This window comes from Lepisosteus oculatus, chromosome 15, assembly GCF_040954835.1.
Source record: "Lepisosteus oculatus isolate fLepOcu1 chromosome 15, fLepOcu1.hap2, whole genome shotgun sequence".
Classification (NCBI taxonomy): domain Eukaryota; kingdom Metazoa; phylum Chordata; class Actinopteri; order Semionotiformes; family Lepisosteidae; genus Lepisosteus; species Lepisosteus oculatus.
In genome coordinates, this window is record NC_090710.1 from 29,567,400 (window position 1) to 29,587,142 (window position 19,743).

The 19,743-nt window shown below is 38.6% G+C and overlaps 1 protein-coding gene and 2 long non-coding RNA genes across 3 annotated transcripts in view; 2 read left to right on the plus strand and 1 right to left on the minus strand.

Annotated features, from left to right (window-relative positions):
* tmem47 (transmembrane protein 47) overlaps nucleotides 1–4,617 on the plus strand; it is a 47,916-nt gene extending 43,299 nt beyond the window's left edge. Inside the window, exon 3 of the mRNA XM_006639199.3 lies at nucleotides 600–4,617. Within this exon, the coding sequence (XP_006639262.1) occupies nucleotides 600–778 (179 nt within the window). The 3' untranslated portion in view covers nucleotides 779–4,617. The remainder of the gene's footprint in view (nucleotides 1–599) is intronic.
* A 10,117-nt stretch (nucleotides 4,618–14,734) lies between these two features.
* Nucleotides 14,735–15,764, minus strand: LOC138223130 (uncharacterized). Its single transcript, XR_011181642.1, has 2 exons — nucleotides 15,255–15,764; nucleotides 14,735–15,068 (listed from the first exon to the last, which is right to left on the minus strand). It is a non-coding gene; the product is annotated as an uncharacterized lncRNA (long non-coding RNA).
* LOC107079502 (uncharacterized) overlaps nucleotides 14,828–19,743 on the plus strand; it is a 32,158-nt gene continuing 27,242 nt past the window's right edge. The window contains exons 1-2 of the long non-coding RNA XR_001480431.2: nucleotides 14,828–15,047; nucleotides 18,570–18,629. This is a non-coding gene — a long non-coding RNA (uncharacterized lncRNA). The remainder of the gene's footprint in view (nucleotides 15,048–18,569; nucleotides 18,630–19,743) is intronic.

Here is a 19,743-nt window from a genome sequence, read left to right on the forward strand (position 1 = left end):
TATGCATCTATGGATTTGCTGTGATGGGCAATAGATCTTTGGACCATTCACTGACTTTCTCTTGGTGACATGATACTCAGTATTATGCTTCAGTTTTCAAGCTCCTTTTAAGAAGCAGTGATGGTGAGGCTGCTTTTCAGAATCATCTATAAACTTTAAAAGGTTATATGAACCTACAAGATGACTTACAAGCTTTTGTAATGAAATGTAAAGCATTTGTAGTCAATGTATTGACAGGCAGTTTATACATTTGAACATTTTGGCAGTTATATTGTTAATATAATAGACTGTATAATACAATATATTCAGTACACCTTTTCATACATTTCTATTATTTTAATTAATACATGTTGTAAAATCTTGTTGTATGCCTGCAGTTTATATTTTTACTCAACCTTTGGTAGAATTAATAAAATATATATATATGAATAGATTCTCAGGCTACTGAGTTCAAATGTGTTGGAATTAAAGATACTTTTTTTTTCATTCTTTCCACTATTTCTCAGAGTCTTAACTATAAACTTACGTAAACACACTACTGGTCGTTGACATTGTTAGTGATCATTTAATAACAAGTAATGTCTGTTTTTCTTTTTCAGTTGTTCTTCAAGTCTGCAGTCTTGTCCTGTACCCCATCAAGTTCATAGAGTCTGTCAGCTTAAGAATATACCATGAGTTCAACTGGGGGTATGGGCTAGCCTGGGGAGCCACCATTTTTTCCTTTGGGGGTGCAATCCTGTACTGTTTGAACCCCAAGAACTATGAAGATTACTACTAACACTGCAAACTGCCACAGCTACCTGGGGTACCAACAATATTACTTTTCTAATATTATTTTGTCTCCGAGGAGCAGTTTACATGCAGTACTTTCTCTGCCTTTGGCTGCAAAAGTATAATACCTAACAAAGACAATGAGGATGGGTGGGAGAAAAAGGAAAGTAAATAAACCATGTTTTCTTAGAGCTTAACTGACCTAACTACTGAACTGACTAAATAGTTTGCTTTTTATGAAGTTAAGATGAAAACTAGTATATGAAAGAGGAAACAAAAAGCAATGCGATACTTTGGAAATGGACACGTCCTTCAGTTTGCATTATGGGATTCTGGCACTTCTACTTTTGTCCTTCAGAACCTGCTCATTAAATACGGCTGCATACAATACGAGTGATGCAGATATCAAAGCCTCCTGGGAAGATTTCTTTTTTGAGTGCGCAGTGACCAAGAAACTCTCCAGCTGTGTGAAGGAGCCTGCGTTGTCACCCAGGTGCTGGGAAATTGTTTTGCTTTGTTAAAGGGGCCGACTAATCATCTTGCAGAAAATCAAGGGGCAACAGAATCACCTGAAAGCTGTTATTGGGTTTGATGCCAGCAAGAAATTCAAAATAATTGCATTATTCATAAGCCGCAGTGCTAACAGCTAATCTGGCTCTCTGTTTCGTAAATCCCTTTCGTAACGTGGGTGGGTTTTTCCCCCCTCAAACCAATTACACTGTCAATTATACTGTAGGGAGATTGTAGAGGAAAGGGAAATGGTTATGGAATGTGATGGTGCTCTAATCCACATCACCCTTTAGCAGTGCTTGAGGGTGGGGGGGACGAAAAGGCCCACATAAGGCAGCCTGGAATTAAATACGGATTTGTTGGGAGGAAGTTATATAGAAGACGAAACTGTAAAACCTCTGTGTGATCTGGCCTGGTGAATGGAAATGAATACAGGGTCCTGTTCCATTTTTCGTTCCTTTTTCAAGTCGCACATGGACCCCAGAAGCCAAGGGGAAATACGCAAATACTGTGCAGAGTTTGTTTTTTGAAACTCTTTTCGCCTGACTAGTTAATGTTTCGAAAAGAAGTGGGAGATTTCTCAGCCCCGTTGTTGTAAGTTTTCCTTTACAGGGCCACATCCCTACAGCGGAAATTTCTAGCACACCACAGGACAAGCTAAACTGTCAAACAGATATTTACGGTCACAATGCCAAACCCCAGAAATGGATAATTATGGAAGGCTGTCTAAACAGAGAAGAAGAAAAACAGAAATGCAAGACAAACTTGGCTTCTTTTTGGTGTCAAAGAGTGTTTTATTGGGAAGCAAGAAGAAACTGTGTTATTTCAAGTGTGTAATAGCATAATGTTAAGCCTCATTAGTTACATTTTTTGACTAAAGCCCAATATATACTATTTCCTGTGATTCAGTTGTGGAAGCCACCCTTTACATCTCCAACTGCGGTTTCTTACACCTATGAAGTATACTATTCTTCTGACATTCCAAATGTATAAGGACTTCTGAATATCCAAATAAAATATGTTTTTGTTACATTTTTACCCAACAAAGGCACAAATACACAAAGGAAAAATAGAAACCCTACAACAGTACATTAGCATTTGTCTATGATGCTGTTACGCTTTCACCCAGACAACAATTGTCATTACCTACACAGAATAAAGCTGTCATGTCATTCATAGTTATTTTCATTTGGTAATAGAAGCATTTGACTATCTTAAATAAGGAGCTTGTTATGAAGTTCCATTAGTATTTAAACAGTACACAACAAAGAGCTTGGAAAAAAAAACATATCTACTATAAAACGAAAAATTCAAATTTTTCATTTGTAATGTAAATATTGGACCATTTTAAAGTTGAGAGATTCCACAAATCTTGTTTAAGTTTGCGGAAGGATGCTGTTAGATTTGGATTCTGATTACAGATCCCCAGTTTGGACCATTAATGTTATTATGGACTGTTCTTTTGTGGAAATGCAAGCTCTGTCGAATATTCTCCCTCAAACTGTCTATAACTTTTTAAACTCCACTCTTCAAGGGTTTTTATTACACGCATACAACTGAACAGGCTTGCAGTAACTCCCTATAGTATAGCAACACAATTTATATATATATTAATATTTATATATTAATTTATGTAATCTATATCCCCAAAACCTCGGACGTATGCCCATTAAACTGTGAATAAAGCCACTCATTTATTTATCTTATGATCATATATGATCAGGATTGACATGTCAGCCATATGCCATTATGTCTGACTGAGTTTAGTGAACATCACAGAGATTGCTCCAACTACAGTACGCAGTCCCCCCCAGTATGCAATCCAGAGACCTACACCACCCTGCCATCATTGTTAATGATGCTGAAGATGCCTCCAGCACCTGAATCCAGCTGTCTTGCACACTTCCATTTAAGCTTTGAAGATGATAAACTGTACAATATATATAAAGACTAAATAAATGTGTCAATATAAATGCTACATTATGGATTAGCATGTTATTGTAAATTGTTGAATGAGCATTGAATAGACCATCAAGTGAGGTCTAATGTATGGCTAGCAATGTAATTTATTCTGAGTTCACCAGTATTTTTGTACAGAACTGTGCACACTAACCTATTGCCTCTGTGTCCTCTACATTGCCTCAGACTGTGCCTAGACATTTTGATTTGTCTTCTAAGAATCAGATGTAATTCCATGTACTGGATGGCAGTAATGTTTGTTTTAATGGTGTCCTACTCATTGCTTTCAATTTTGTCACAAAATAACTTTTCAGTTCGTTTCAAATGTAGGATAATATGTCTTGTGGTTTAGGTGAGCCATTAAAATATTCTGGTTATTGTTCCTTGTTTAATGTTTTCATGTTAGATTTTGTGTTATTAAAATATTAATGGGAGTTTATAAACAACTGTTTAGACCACGTGACAAGTGAACGGAGATATTTACTTCGGCTGACTGCCGGATCTCAGCCATCCTGCATCTGTCACTATATAGATCAGGACAGACTGCAGTTTCCATTTTCCACTTTTGTGTTCTGGACTGTGTGAAGTGATGGCTGTCTGTATTAGCTCTTTCATGAATATAAACAGAAACCTATTGGCTAAACACTTTTCTGGTGGTGCTTTTATGTATTTGAAGTGTATTCATGTGGAAGAATAGGGCTTTTAATACATGGTATACATGATAGAATAAGCATATTATGCATGCTTATTCTTTAATGCATACCGTGTATTACACTATCTTTATAAATATTAAGTGGTTCATTCATTTTGTTGCCCAGAGTCTGTAATCTGCAGCCTAAAGAAGCTCAGGCACAGTCTTGAAAAGAACAACTGTTAACAAAGCAGACCTGAGCTATGGAAGGTTTTCAGTAATTGACTGTCATACAACCATTGATCCAGTTATCTCGACGGGCGGGCTTTTTGATAACCGTCTGAAGACCTGTACACAGGCTAACTGCATATTTTAATTAAGATTGAACTAATAATTTAGTCAAGATTGTCACTTCACATGAGAAGTCCTTATAGCTTTGGGTAACTGAGAAAATGAGTGTTCATAATAACAGACTAAAAATGGCTTTTGTTTTTATGGGGAAAAATGCATTTCCTATGTCATAAGTGGGACTGATGAAGTTGGATAGCAAAAAAAGCCCCTTTTCTTGTTTCTGCAGTGAACACATGGCTTAGCCTCAATAAAAAAAAACTGCATTGAGAGTGCCACTGAAATGCGTTGTGTCTTTAGCTACAACTGTTGTGTGAGTTGTTTTGCAGTACAGTACCGTATCTCTGATGGTGATCTATCTGGACACAACTAACATAATAAACATGAAATGAAAGAAATAGTTTTGCATGGTTTTGATTTCTGCGAGTACTTTGTGAATGTTAATGGGTGGCAAGAAGTTTGTTTTTTCTGAAACCTTGCGTATGAAACCTGTAGTAACGGGGATATTCAAAGAAGGAGTGAGGAGATGAGAAGAAATAATTACAAAATAAAATGCAAGAGCATGTGTTATACCCTGAATTACCTTTACAGATCTGAATATCTTTTTATATCTATAAATCCACCCTCGAGCAAGGGTAAATGCCTTTTCTCAGTATTCAAAATTAAAGCAGGTATTTCAGATTTCTGGAGAAAATGATTGGGAACATGGTATAAAAATATGACACAAGTAATACTGTATGTTTCATGGGTAACTTTAAGTACGATCTCTCTCTTGAATTACAGTATATCCTTTTTTGTAAAAGTATATATTTTTTAGCAAAACAAACATTTTATTTATAACTGTGCCTATGTTATAGTAATGATCAAGCGTGGTAAAAAAAACAATACACTGCTTACTGTAATGCATTCAGAATGTGACAACATATAAGCTTAGATCCCTACTTACAAAACACAACCTGTAATGTGACAGTTTCTGACCCAATTCCTCTGCATAGCATAATTTATAAGAGAGCAGGCTGTCACCTTCATCATGTCTCACAGCGGTGCAACATTTTGGATAAGCAGCAGCGTGGAGTAGTGGGAATCCCAATTGGGATTGCCGCGTAAGAAGTGGAAGAATTTGCTAATTTAGCAGAGGAATCGTATGATGTAATTGCTTAATGATGGAAGAGAATGTGGCCTTTCCCAAGATGGCCTACCCTCGTGTTGAGGACCGTGGCAGGCTCATCTGGTTCGGAGGGCGGCAAGGATCAGTGGAAGCCTCACCATCAAATGTGCCATCCATTTTCGATAACCGCCTGAACCAAGACAGGGTGTGACAAAGCGTGGGTTCGTGGTGGGAGCCATGGTGAACAACAGTCAAAGTCTACGCCCCATTGCAGGGGGTGGAGGCACCGGTGTGAGGTTGGCAAAAACTGGGGGAAAAAATGGAGAAAGTAAAAGCACACTGCTTTGCACAGAGTGGACTGTCCCTATTTAGGGGGGTCCAGTCTGGGAGAAAAAGAAAGACCTCTTGGAACAGCTGTATCCAGTCTGGACTATCCCTATTTCGCGAGGTCCAGGCTGGAAGAAAAGGAGCGAGGCCACAAACACAAGAAAACTCAACCTGCCGCAGTGAATCCTCACAGCAGGACAGCAGAAAACGTGCTCTCCTCACAGTCCCCTCTGGGACTGTTGCTGGAATGTTCTCCCCTTGCGGGGTCATAAGGACTGAAGTCCTGCTTGCTCGTCCTTCCGGGGAGGTGCTCAGTGTGACTTAAATGGCCTCCGCAGCTGTGGCTTTTCCTGAATTAGCCAGGTCAGCTGTGGTTACTAAGACAACGCATGGCCCTTAATACAGGGCTCCGCCTCCACGTTGAAGACACCCCCATAATGCCACGAGGGTCATGATGAGTCAAAACCCATCACTGCAGACAATGGGTGTAAAGCAGCATATTCCCCAAATGCAACACTAGTACGTCACACTACATATACATATGAGTCAATAAGAGACGCCAATTAATCTGTCTTTGGATGGTGGGGGGGAGACCAGAAAACCTGCTGCAAAACCCATGTGCCCGTGTGGAAAACACACACACTTTACACAGAGGGTTATAACGGGTAAGAATCAATCCACAGCCCAAGAGCTGTGAGGCAACAGCCCTGCTTGCCACATCTCCGTGCTGTCTCTATCAAGAAAGCAGTGTCATTCAATTAATGAATTTTGTGTAAACCTTTCAGAGGCATTTTATTTTTTAAAACCACTGCTTAGCATTTATAATTCTATAATAAATTTCACTAGAGAAAAAGGATAAATATTTCTTGCTGCAGTATATATTGGTTTGTAGAAACCTGAGCTTGTACATATATGTTTCTACCAAAATTGTAACCCTTGTTATTGTTGGAATGCATGTGCTCAGTTCACCTTTGTTGTGTTCAGGTCAAATCCAAGAATTGAACATTCTTAAAAAGGAGGAAATTATCATTTTAAACTGAAACTACTGATGCAGAAGAAACTGTTGAGGCATCACCATGAAACATTTGTGTCTATTCAGATTTATTTTCAGTAAAGCTCTTTAAAGGTAGGACAGAATGTTGAGCTGATGGTTGTTTTAGTTCCTGAAGGCAAAAGCAAGAAAACAAAAGCATTAAACCTAGAAAAGATAGTATCACCTGCTGCTGTTATTAAATGTCTGAATCAAAATTATTATAGCAGCTTTTTGTATGTCGTATGTTAAAGGGCATGGGTGCATCTGTATACTAATATGAATCCCCTTCAAACTTGGTGCATTTCTACTGAATTTAAACAAGTTTGAAAAGACAATTTTGTAATTGCACATTTTCATTTTCTAGCAAGTAGGGTGTATTAAAATTACATCTTCTTGAACAAAAGTAACCTGTCTGCCTTATCTTTATTTTCACCTCTGTGTTCTGTCCACTTTCATCTCCTCAGGCTTTGAAAACAAAAGATGAATGCAGCCACAAGCTAAATAAACACAACCAATCACTGTCCCTTTAAATAAATGCAATGGCCTTGTCTTGTATGTGTGTGTCTTTGTCTCTTTGGATATGTCTGCTATTTTTTTCTTTCACAAAACTCTCTCCCACTCAGTCACTGAACAAGACATTTGCTATACTGTAGCTTTCCTAAATGAGAGTAATATTTGAAGGTACTGTAAGCACATTTCAACACAAATGAGTTTTTCTCTATTCTTTTTTCCATTTTACGAATCTGAAATGTGTATCTTTTTATTGTATTAAAAAGTAAAGTAGTATAATTCAGTGTGTAATGAGAAATGGTTGTTATTTAGCAGAAGTTCAGGAGAAGGTCAGACTCTAATATCACACTTAAGCTCTCCTATGTATAAATATTCTGCATCCAATTCTGTGCACATGTTTTCTAGCACCTCTCCTCTCTAACTGGAGAATACCATGACCTCAGGTTTAAAGTCGCCCCACCTCAACTGCACCATTGCCGCAGCTCCCTGGTTCATTCCTCGTAAAGTGAGGGGGATTCTGATCTTCGGACAGCGCTGTCATTTCCTCAGCCAGGAGAATTAACGCCAAAGTGTTAAGAACAAGGTCCCTTGATATGCGTGGGCTCATTGCAAGGTACTGCTGAAATTCTGTTATTCTCTGAGAAATGTTGTTTTTGTACAACATTAGAAATCAATATGGAAACATGGTGTGTGTAAAGTTGTCACAAATAACTAGCACTTGCCAATTTTTATTTAGTGAATGCACAATGCATTATTGCAAAAAATGTATATAGTACGAAACAACATGAATACATGTTTTTTTACTTGGAGATGGGCACCTCATTTTCATGCTCACAGACAATCAATGACTGTGAAATATTCTTCCACTTGTAGGAATCTCCATAATTCGTCCAAGGTGTTTGACACACTCAGTAATCAGTACTCATTTAACTCCGTATAGGTTCAAAGATATTCATATCAGGGCTCAGTGCAGATGAAGACATCTTTGTGAGTGTTCAAATGCTCCTGGTATGTTTCCACTAGATTTGGCTGAATATTTGCGGTCAATGTTGTGATGGACGATGAATCCCTGCTCAATGAGACATACACCTGAGGAAATGGCATGGTTGATCAGACCCTAATTGTTCCTGCTTTTTGGTCACTGTGCCATCTATTACTTTGTAAGTATCTATCTTGTTTAGCTGAGAAGCAGCCCAAAATCTGTATTAACACACCCCAATGCTTTTTTATTATTACACCATAAATATTTGTTATTAATACACATGTATTAATACACCACATTAGCTGTACACTAAATCTGAAATATCTACATGTTATGCTTTCAAATAAATGTTTGTAGATTATAGCCGTATGAAAAAAGTACCTTCTTCCAGTCATGCCATTGATTCAGCCTATTTCTTTCGTTAAATCTTCTCTGGTCCTGTCTAACATTGAATTAAAAGTTTCTAGATTATTTATTAAAATATAAAAACAAATCAATCTTAAAAGATGTACAGTATGGTAGGAGGCTAGTCCTAGCTCTAAATGCTAGTGCCATTTAGAGTAGCACACACCTAAATGCATGCTGCTATTAACAGACATTCTGGAGATGTATTTAAGAAATTGTAAAATGACAATTTCTTTATAGATTTAAACATTTCACTGCATCTTATTTAATGTTGCTTTTTGTGTAAATCAATAAGGTTATAGTCCATCAAAAGTTGCATGTTTCCAGCATATTGGTTTTGATTTGATTGATTTGATGTTTCTATTTTCAAACTCTTAAGGAAGGTCAGTCTCTAAAAGCTTGCCCAGGGGGACTGTGTCAATCATAGCAATGTTTCTTCACTAAACTGAGATGACAGTCTTTTAAAGAATAAATGTCACCTTTACAGTTTTGGAAGTTAGTACACGTTATATTTGTAATTGATCTAATAATTGAATATTGTCATCTTAAAGCAACAGGCAGAGTTAAAGGCTGCACTGCCTTTCTGTAGGTGCTGCCTTTTCTGTCACATTTCAAGTTTTTAAAACCAGTTTACTGCTTACCGACATCACCCTCTCACTGGCCACCACTCGTAAACAAGGCCCCAGGGTGCCCGAACATCTCCACTGCAGGCAGCAACAACTTCTCCAGGAGAACACGGTGACCTCAGATTTGCACATGCTGATTCTCCTTCCTGGAGAAAGCGAGTTCAGAAATGGCTGACGAAGTACTTCATTTCCTAGTTTTTAAGTTAAAATGATACAGTATTGCTTAAAGTGCAGCGGTCAAGCCGAGAAATGTTTTTAAGAGCACTGCAAAACCTGAAGAATGCTGGTGCTGTCAACCATGGTAGATTTAAGATAGACTGGTTTACATAGACTTCTGGCCCAGTGGTCCTGATGTGATTGAGTGTACAGTATGTGTGTGTTTGTGCCCTGCAATGGACTGGAGTTCTGTTTAGGGTGTATCCTGCCTTGCACCTGCCAATAGTCAGGATAGTCTCTGGCTCTGGGTCCCCTGTGACCCTGTATTAGAGAGGATAGAAAATGGATAAAGAGATAGAAAATGGATGTTTTACACTGAAGTGGATTTAAACTACTGGCTGGTGGTGTGTAGAAAATGATGCAGACATTTTTTGTGTGTTTGTGGCTTGAAATGCATTTGAAATGATAACAAAAAAAGTTTTGGACTACTTTTAAAGTCTGCTTTAAAAGACAAAGAGGAGTCTGCTGTTTGTACTTTATAATGGCTGAACATTTTTCAGATATATCAGGCCATGCAGTGCTTTCATTTACAGTACTTCTTCCCGACCAAAACCAGGTTTAAACTATGACTTTTACAAGGAGAGACAAGATGAAGTGTCCGAGGGGCTCCATCCATCCTGTACCAGCTCCTCGACGGCCAAAAACTGTTTGAATGTTGAGTGGTTTCACTAACTCCAAGGCAAAGGGCAGTGCCCCTGCCAGCCCTTATTATAGACAAGCCATTGTCACCATGGCAACCTCAGATCCAGTGCAGCCTGTCTGTGTGCTTTGACTCAAAATCAGTCTCCAGAATCGGAGTTTGTGTTCTGTCTAAATGATGCGGACCATTTTAAATTGCCTCTGATGAATGTTTTTGTTTGGCTTTTCTAGGTCCCTGGAATTAACCTCTATGCTATCAGCAGGAGTTGTTCTGCCAGCATCTTCAAAGAGCAATTTTCAAAAAGTGGCGTTTGGAAAATGAGGGTCAGCATCAAGCCCATTTGGAAGCTAACTAAGCGACCGAAAGAGTAAATGTTTTCTTGACATGTAATGCTTCTAAAATAAAGGAGTTGCCCAATACTAGGTCTCTGCCTTCTGAGTGGTAAACACAGGTATCTGAAAGAAAATCTCAAACTTAGTCGCTCCTGCTCTCAAGGCTAGTTAGTTTTTTTCTGTGTTTTCTAACACATTTGATCAGATGAAAATGTCTTCATCCAGTCAGAAAAGCTGAAGAGATGTTACTCGTCTTCCCCTTAGCAGCACTATGTACTGCAGTCCTTGAAATCGCAAGCTGTTGCTGCAGGATGGGCGAGTGTAAGGCGCCCCTGCTCCTGCAGCTGTGAATAATTGAGAGAACGCTACAGAGAGGGAAGGCTGCTCCTCCACTCTGTGCCTTCTGTGAACCCGCCGGTGCAAGACAATGGATTCCTTGACAGAGATGAAGAGGCTCAGGGCTTTTGTAAGGACAAGTGGAAAGAGCTACTGTGGTTATCTTTACCATACCAGCTGGGGCGAGTCGGGGAAAAGCGTTCTTTAAAGGGGCCAGATCATACAGCTGGTGGATAACAGGTTTTCGCATTTCTTGACATTAATTAAATCACTAAAAAACAATAGATGACTGTAACACAGTATTTTTTTTAGAGCCAGACAATTACAATACATGATGGAGTAAAATGTAAAAAGTAGCAGAGAAGTGTAAAGTGTGTCAACAGTGATAAACTGAACTAATATATTTATATCTTCATTTAGACATGAAGATTTTTCTTCATGAATTGAATTCAGATATGACGTCTTTGCAGTATTTCCGATGATTTTTTAAAATACCCTTGATTTATCTGTAGGATGTCTTTAAAAGCAGTGGCTTAACTCCTAAATATTTTAATTTTGATTACCACATTATACAAAAGGAAGCTTCAGTTTTAGCAAGGAAAAATCTAAATTTAACTCGATTTTAAATTCTTTCCTGAAGCCCCCAAAATATGTATATATTGAATGCTGTACAACTCCACTTATAGCAAAGGCCAATGGGGCACCTTGGTTTGCATTGTCCACTGGAGAACAACAGATAAACACATGCATGGTTACATGGGCTTCGTTGTAATCCAAGTCCCAACAGTAAATGTCTACTTTGTGAGTGTATTATTTATTTTATGATGCATTCTGATCATGCACTTCATTTGTAGGTGTACAGGTGTAAACCTTTACTTTCTATTGCACTTTCAGGTGTACACTGAAGTCAGTTTCCCATGGGATGTTGAGGATAGCTGGCAAGAAATGCCAACACAAACCTTAACCCTGACCCTCTTCTGAAAACTGTCAAAAGACTCAAAGTAGCCCATAATCTATTTCATGTCCCTAAGATGTCTGGCAGATGCCAGCAGCTATATCGCCCTGAAATTAGCAACTGGCAACACGCTAAGCAGGTGGGAGCCTGGCCAGCACCTAGATGGGAGACGGTTGCCACGGTTGCTGCTGGAAGAGATGTCAGTGAGATCAGTAGTGGGTGCTCACCCGGCTGTCTGTTCGGGTGCTAATGCCTCAGTATAGTGATGGGGACACTATACTGTGAAAAGGGGCGCCGTCCTTCGGATGAGACCTTAAATCAAGGTCATGGCTCTCAGTAGTCATTAAAAATCCCAGAGGCATTTCTTGAGACGAGTAGGGGTGTTAACCCCAGTGTTGTGGCCAAATTCCCCCCTGGGATTTAGCAATCATGGCCTCCTAATAATCCCTATCTATGAACTGGCTGAGAGCTGGCGTGTGGGGAACGCACTGGAGCACTTCGTCTTCCGTCCAGGTGGGGCCGCACACTGGTGGTGGTGGAGGGGATCCCCATGACCTGTAAAGCACTTTGAGTGGAGTGTCCAGAAAAGCCCTACTGTATATAAGTGGAAGGATGATTATTATTACTCAACTCAACAACCAAAACAGAACCCTAACAATATCCTACTTGAAATAGAGTTCTAATGATAGTTTGGGAGGGATGAGGGCAGCCAGACTGATTAAGCTCAGCTGCCACAACCTACAACTAATCCCGATTTAAATCCTCAGATTCTCATATACTGTATATATCATGCATGACCCTCTCCTTTTCCTCGCTCATTTTTAATCTCTCTGCCACCCATCTCCACTTTGGCAGCTGCCCCTTGGTTACCCTTTCACGAGGCATGGAGGTCCTAGCTGTCCTCGCTCCTTGTGAAACTGTGATTGGAATAATTAGCCGTATTGTAAAACATGTCTGAGCTGCGTTTGTGTAGCTTTTCTGCCTGTTTTCAGTCTCCTCTAATCTCGTTAAGGAATGCTGGCTAAAACTGATGGAATTGTCCCCTTTCCTGTGCCCCTATGATAGACTGTCATGTCCTCCAGGAGAAGGTCACCACCTCAAGCCTCTTCCTTTAAGTAAAACCTAGTCCATCTCCATAACCAAAAACTATCATGATAAACTTTGGTTTTCATGTAGAGATACTTATGTGTGTAATAGAGAAATTAGAAGGTAATAATTCAATGCTGGCAGGAGGCACTTCTAATAAATACAGAGATTTTACTATTACACAGGTATTAGCTCCAACTCAAGACACCCCCAAGCAAGATCATTTCTTCAACAGAACTGAGCAGTTCCATCATTTAAGTAGTTGTGCTTCTTCTACGGAATTTTTGTTATTTTGGTTGAAAATGTTTGGAAGATTTTCAATTAAAAAAACAGCCGTGGACTAAGAGCAATTTTGTCTTTCTGCCTTGGGAAAAGACCTGTAAGACTAAGGATAAATCTAATCACAGCATGGTATTTTTTTCTGTCATTTCCTATCCCACAGTTGTCTCACTGTGTGCTTTTGACATTATTGATAGCCCCTATTCTTGTCTGTGTTTCAACATAGACCCCAAACATTTCAATATAATTTATAATAGTACATACAGTACAGTATGCTGTATTGAAATCTAAGAACTTGATGTTTGTTTGCTTTTTTAACCTACCATTTTATCTATCCTTCTATTTATAGCTGTTTGTCTAAGCAGTCCATACTTAAATGCAAGCAGACAGGCAACAGTCCCACCCTTGACAGGACCCAAGACACTCATTACCACGAGTAAATGCCCAGAACCTGGGAGGCACATTTAAAGAGGCCAGTCACATACTATATGTCTGTTAGGCTGGGGACCAGCTCAGTTGACGTGTAATGGACCCTATGCAGGTAACAAGGATCAAGATAAATCAGCAAGCCATAAAATTAGGAAAATCTGGGGTCGAGGTCTATAAACTAGCAAAAGGTCCAAAAACCAGGAGAGAGATTAAGCATAAAACTCCAAAGACAAGATCCAGAAATCGAGGTCAAAAGGCAGGCCAAAATCCAAAAATCCAACAAGAAGTCCAGGGAGAATATAGCTGAGGATGAGATGTGGAGCTCACAAGGGTTGTAACCAATACTGAGCAAAGTTAGGACTGAGAGCAGGGTTTCAGTAGGCTTGAGGAGGGGAGGCGGTTTGATGTGAAAATAGGCAGATTGGTTAATGATGTCTGGTTGATCTACACCTCCTCTGAGTGGAAGAGGTAGGCACCAGAGGTTTAGGTGCCCTCTGGTGGCAGGATGCTGGGACTGTAACAATGTCTAAATGAGATGAGTGGAAACTGGGATACCTAGAAAAAATACATCATGAATACAGAACTCTTCACAAAGGCCCTATAACAGACTAACACTGCACCCTGTAACTTTGAGGTTCAGCAGAACTAACCACCATATTACCCTGCCACCCATATCTCCTTGTAGGTACATACTGTAAATGACACATCATTTCATAACAATCTAACCAAACAGTTCCAACTCTATTCATGCTTCTGGTAGCAATTGAAATGACACAATTGAGAGCGTTTACCCAATGGAATGGGCTTTCTTCACAATTTTAACATGACTCAGTTTTGGAATTCACTTCTTTAATATGCAATATAATCAAACAGCCGAATCTCACTGGAACAAAAGGAAGATAGAAGGAAATAACTAATGTTTCTAAATTTCACCTGGGACCCAAAATACAGCCCTGAGGTTAAAACATGTCTTAACTACTGCCCCAGCTAAACCTAAACCTAGCTGGGGCACAAATTGAGCAATTCTGCAATCAGTCCTGGAAGCCTTCCATTTATCAGCCTAAAACAATCAAAATCATTAAAAAAAAAACTCTTGGAAACGTATCCTCTTCAATAATGCATGTTTTAGGCAAATATTCAATCAGCTGAAATGTGGTGTAAAAATGGTATTGAAGTGAGGGTTTATTACAGGTCTTTTGTAGTGGACGGCTTCCTCTGCGTTGTGTCAAATGAACACCCAGGGACACCAGGTAGAGGTCTGCGATTTTATTTCCTTAAAGAACATAAAACACGTGGGCGTTACACACGCTAAATGTCTCTCTCTCTCCCGATTGGCGTTCACAATGCGTCTGAGAAATCACCTTATAATCATATTGTAACGCAACGGGGTTCTGGCAGGCGCCCTAGCCGCATTAGGTCGGCCCCGCACTGTCGGGGGGCTCGAACCCAGGACTCCCACGTCACTCAGCAGGGACCCAGCCCGGTGAGCCAAAGAGAGATCTCGCTACAGCCCAGGGGCTGTGGTCCTGCTATCACAGGGAAGGGCGGCGACGTCACCGTTCTGGTAAGCCGGCTCTTACACACCCTGATGGCCGTATGCGTTACAATATTATATAAAATAACAATAATAATAATAATAATAATAATAATAATATCTAGAATGATATATAATATACTTTCCACGGGTAGGGTTACAAGAACCATTCAATCTTGACTCAAGTTACACATGTACTGTAGTTGCATGTTAAATGAGAAAATTAAGAGATTTTACCTATTAAAGTAGGTCTTCTTAAAACTCTTTATGTGACTCATTTTCAGAGCACAACTACCGAAAAGTGCAGTACACACCATAAGCAGCCAGAAGTCTCTGAAAAAAATGTTTAAGACAGGAGCAAATTACCACTCATCCGAGAGTTCACTTGGCACCCAAAATCCAGTGTAAAGAAAGACTCAGTAGTTTTGGTAGTGTTGTAGCAGAGAAGTGAGCCAAGTCCGAAAATCATAAACCGAAGTCAAGCCAAAAGTTCAAAAGCCAAAATACAAATGAGAGCTGTAAACACACGGCAAAAGTCGTAAACCAAAAGTGCGCATACGCAGAAAGTCCGAAAGTCGAAAGATTGAACTCCAATAACGAGATCGGGGAGAACAGCAGTAAGTAACCAGAAACCAAAAACACAAATAAAGAGCGCCGAGTACCAGGAGTAAATCTGTCACAGTACTGAGAAGCTAATGAGATCTTCCTGACCGGGGTGTGGAAATGACAGGGAAAAGGTTAGTTAAGTGTTCCGGAGACATCTACCCTTTCTTAAAGGGATAGTGCGTGATGTAACATTACCACTCCCCCCGGCTCCGGAAAATCCCAAATCTTGTTGACTGTCCCAGAGAGTTTACGGGGGGGAAAAATGAGATAGGTGAAAAATATCACTCGTCATAACCCTGATTTGGGCCCCAAAATCCAGCGCTTGAGCTTAACAATTATCTAAATACTGCGTGAATGCTAACCGTAACTGGAGTGTCAAATCAACTTTTCTAGGATCAATATCTGAACGTCTCTGGGCATCGGATTTTGACATGTTCCCCAAACCAAAAAGTATGAGTTGGAAACAATCAAGACCGTTGATCAAAGCTCTTGCAAATGAATTTGATTCAATAATGCTTGGTTACTACTTTTGATCCGACCGACCCAGTTTTGGGATGCAATTCTACAGTTGCTGCTAGATTTTGGATGCCACATGATCTTCCGGATGACTGGTAATTTGGTGCTACCTTAAGCTTTTTTTTTGGAGACGTTTGGCTGTATTTCATCATTTGGTAGCTGTGCTCCTGCAGTGAGTCAAGTGAAAATTGTTAAGAAAATTGGTTTTACTGGGTGAAATCTCTTAATTTTACAAAAATTTAAGATACAAGCAAATTATCTCTCATCCTAAAGTTGACTGGGGATCCAAATCCAGAAATGAAGCTGAGACAATCAAAGTCATTCATAAACATTCCTGTAAATTTGTCTTTGTCAATCTTGTATCTTCTATAGGCCAACTTGTAATCAGTTGAAAAACAGTGTTATCACAGTATTTAACAGAGCATACCTTTCAGGCCAGTCTAGGGTCAGGGTTACAAAAACCATCCAAATTTGACTCAAATTATAATTCTGGTTTCACTTGAAATTACAAAATTGAGAGAGTTTACCCAATGGATTGTGTCTTCCTCATAAATTCTGTCTCAGTTTTGGAATACACTTCATGTATTGTGCTATATCATTAAAGCAACCAAATCTATCAGAGAAAAATTAAAGATGGGAGAAAAGTATCACTCTTAAAGTTACCCTAGCTGGGGATTAAATTGAGCAATTCTGCAACCTGTCTCTAAAGCCCTCCATTCATCAGATTTGAAAATGTTCCTCAATACAAATATACTGTATGAACCTGAAACAATCAAATCCATTCATAGGCACTTCAATGAACTTGCATGCCTCAATAATGTATCTTCTACAGGTAGTTTTTTAATCATCTGGAAAATGCTATTAACATGGTATTTAAATGAACATACTGTACATTCCAGGCCAGGCTAGGGTTAGGGTTACAAGACTCATTCAATTTTGATGGAATTTACATGTACTGTGGGTACATACAATATACAGTATACAAAAAGACATTGTTATGCTACACATTTTATGTTTCAGAAATAGCAATTTGTGTTTTACAGCAAATGTGAATGACAGCTTGGTTTTATAATTAGTTACACGAAAACAATTGTTAAAATGTAGCATTTTTGGAGCACAAGAAACACCTATTCACATTCACCAGGTTTCTGTAAATCAAATATATTCTCCTAATAGAAAATGAAATATGATAGTATGCCAAATAAAAATGTCACACAGAGTGTCATGCACACTAAATTTATATTGTAAAATGCAGCTGGCAGGTTTGTACTTAGGTGCCATACAAGGACATACAATTTTGAATTATACAGACAATTGAATGTCTAATCCCCATCAATCTTTCATGTATCCAATCACTAGCACTTTTTATAATTAATTAAAACCGGATCTATACAAGGAGCTGTATTATAAAAAAAATATTTGCAAAGTCTAGTTAGGGGTTGCCCTTTGAAACAGGGAGCTGTTTCCACAGTCATGAGTAATGTGTCTATTACTGTCTTAAGTCAGAGAAGTTCGTAGGAAATTTCTCAGAGTCCCTATTACGACAAAGTGAGCAGGGACCAGTAGGTTATGTTTGGAAATTCCATTCTTGATAATCCTGAGATATAGTGGCCTGTTTCTAATATTTACTTATTTCTGTTTGAGAAGAGCATTTACCTGCCATTTTTTACTTGTGCTGCAATTTGTTTTAGCTATATTAAAAAATCTGGTTTGTACAGTATTCTGATGCAGATAAGTACAGTACAGTATGTTAAGTATAGAAAATGAAATAAAGTCATCATAGCTTCTTCAATTAAAGAAAAGCCTGATTATAGCAGAGTGGTCTGAAGGAGGCATCTAATCTGTCTTTATTTCAGAACGCTAAATTGTCCACTTATTATTATTTTGTACCAGTTTGTATACAGCCTCCAGGCATTAAGCATCCAACATCACTCTAAATATTTCTGAAAAAGCCTGGATTGTTCTGTCAAGCTGTTTAATTATATTATTTTATTGTGTTTCAAAAATGAGTGAAAAAATAACTATGAAAATAAACTTGATGTGCATAGTCAAATTAATTTTGAAAAGACTCATAATGTTTTCTGTGGTCTTCTGGGTAAATGAGGTGTGGAACTGTGGTTTATTCTACAGGTTTAAGAATTAGAAAATTGAGAAATTGAAAAGGAGAGATATGAGGAGCAGGGAGAAAGATGGGGTGGGGGGAGGAAATTATTTATTTTGCATGGTTATAGTGCCACCTTGTGTTCTGATGGTTCTGGTATTTCAAAATGACCACATACTGTATTGCAAATTTCAGTGATTTAGTGTTTAAAGCAATATTGTTTGTAATGCACTTGTAGAAGTTTATTTGTTAACTTTACTGAAAATATTCAGCTTAACTATTAGATCACTAGTGGATTACTAAATTGTATACTGATTTCAAACCTACAGAATGTCTAACTGGTATCGAGCATGTTTGAGAACTGACCAGCTTGCCACAGAACCTGTATGGTAAGTGTTCAGTTAATTTTTTGGGACAGACATGTCCTTCAGCATTCAAATTATTAAAATTAAAATTATATGGATTTTAATAATGGAGAATGATTGCCGTCTTGAGTGGCTTTACTGCAGTAAACATCAAGCTCTAACACCTCCTCATACAAGTACACAGAAGAGAGAGGTCTGGTAGAATCAGAACTACTGGTTTTGCTTTGTCTTTGTGACAAGCTTTGCACTCACAGTATCAGTTCAGTTTATCTGTCATATGCACAAGTGCAATGAAATGCTTATTTGCCTGTGTGTGACTATACAAATTAAAGGAATCTCCAAAAACATAACACAGAACAGCAGCAGCAACTGCAAGTTAAATAATTTACAGTATAGGGCTGTGATAGGTAAAACCCAGTGATGTTGTGTTTTGTGATCACATGAATCCCTACCCGCCATGACTAACAACAGCACAAAGAAAAGAGCATGAATGGGTTTCAGATTATTGCCTGTATACTTGCATCAGGGTAATAATCAGAACTGTACAGTATATGTACAACAACAGGGAAAGGTTGAATATTTTATTTGCTACCCCAGTTGTTTGGTATTGACCCAGTACTGTATGTCCATGCTGTATTTTATATACTGAAGTGTGACATATATAATGCTAGATATAGATTTATACATTTTCACATCAGCTGGATTGAATGAGCCATAGAATTTTTGAACAACATTCAAAATTTAGATAGCTGATTGTGTTTGTATTATTGGGGCTAAGCAGTTTTGCTTATGAGGGAAGAAGGTGGGCTTCATTCTACAATACACTCACTGTAAGAAATATTAATGGAAACACTCAGTTAAACTTCCAGTTACCACACTTACAATTGAAGGGTGACATATTACACTGTCACATGGAGTTTTCAGACAAGGTAATGAGGAAAAAGACAAAACATCACTTGAGGTAAAGTGTGTTTTTTAAATCTATACAACACATATCAAAAGGGCCTCAAAATTAAGTTAAACATTAGTTAAGTTGCTGTTCAATAGCACATTGGCAGATGGAAGAAGCAGCCTAATTCCTTGCACTTGCAGTATTCTGAGATCTTTTGCACATGACTCTTCATTTTGATGGATGATA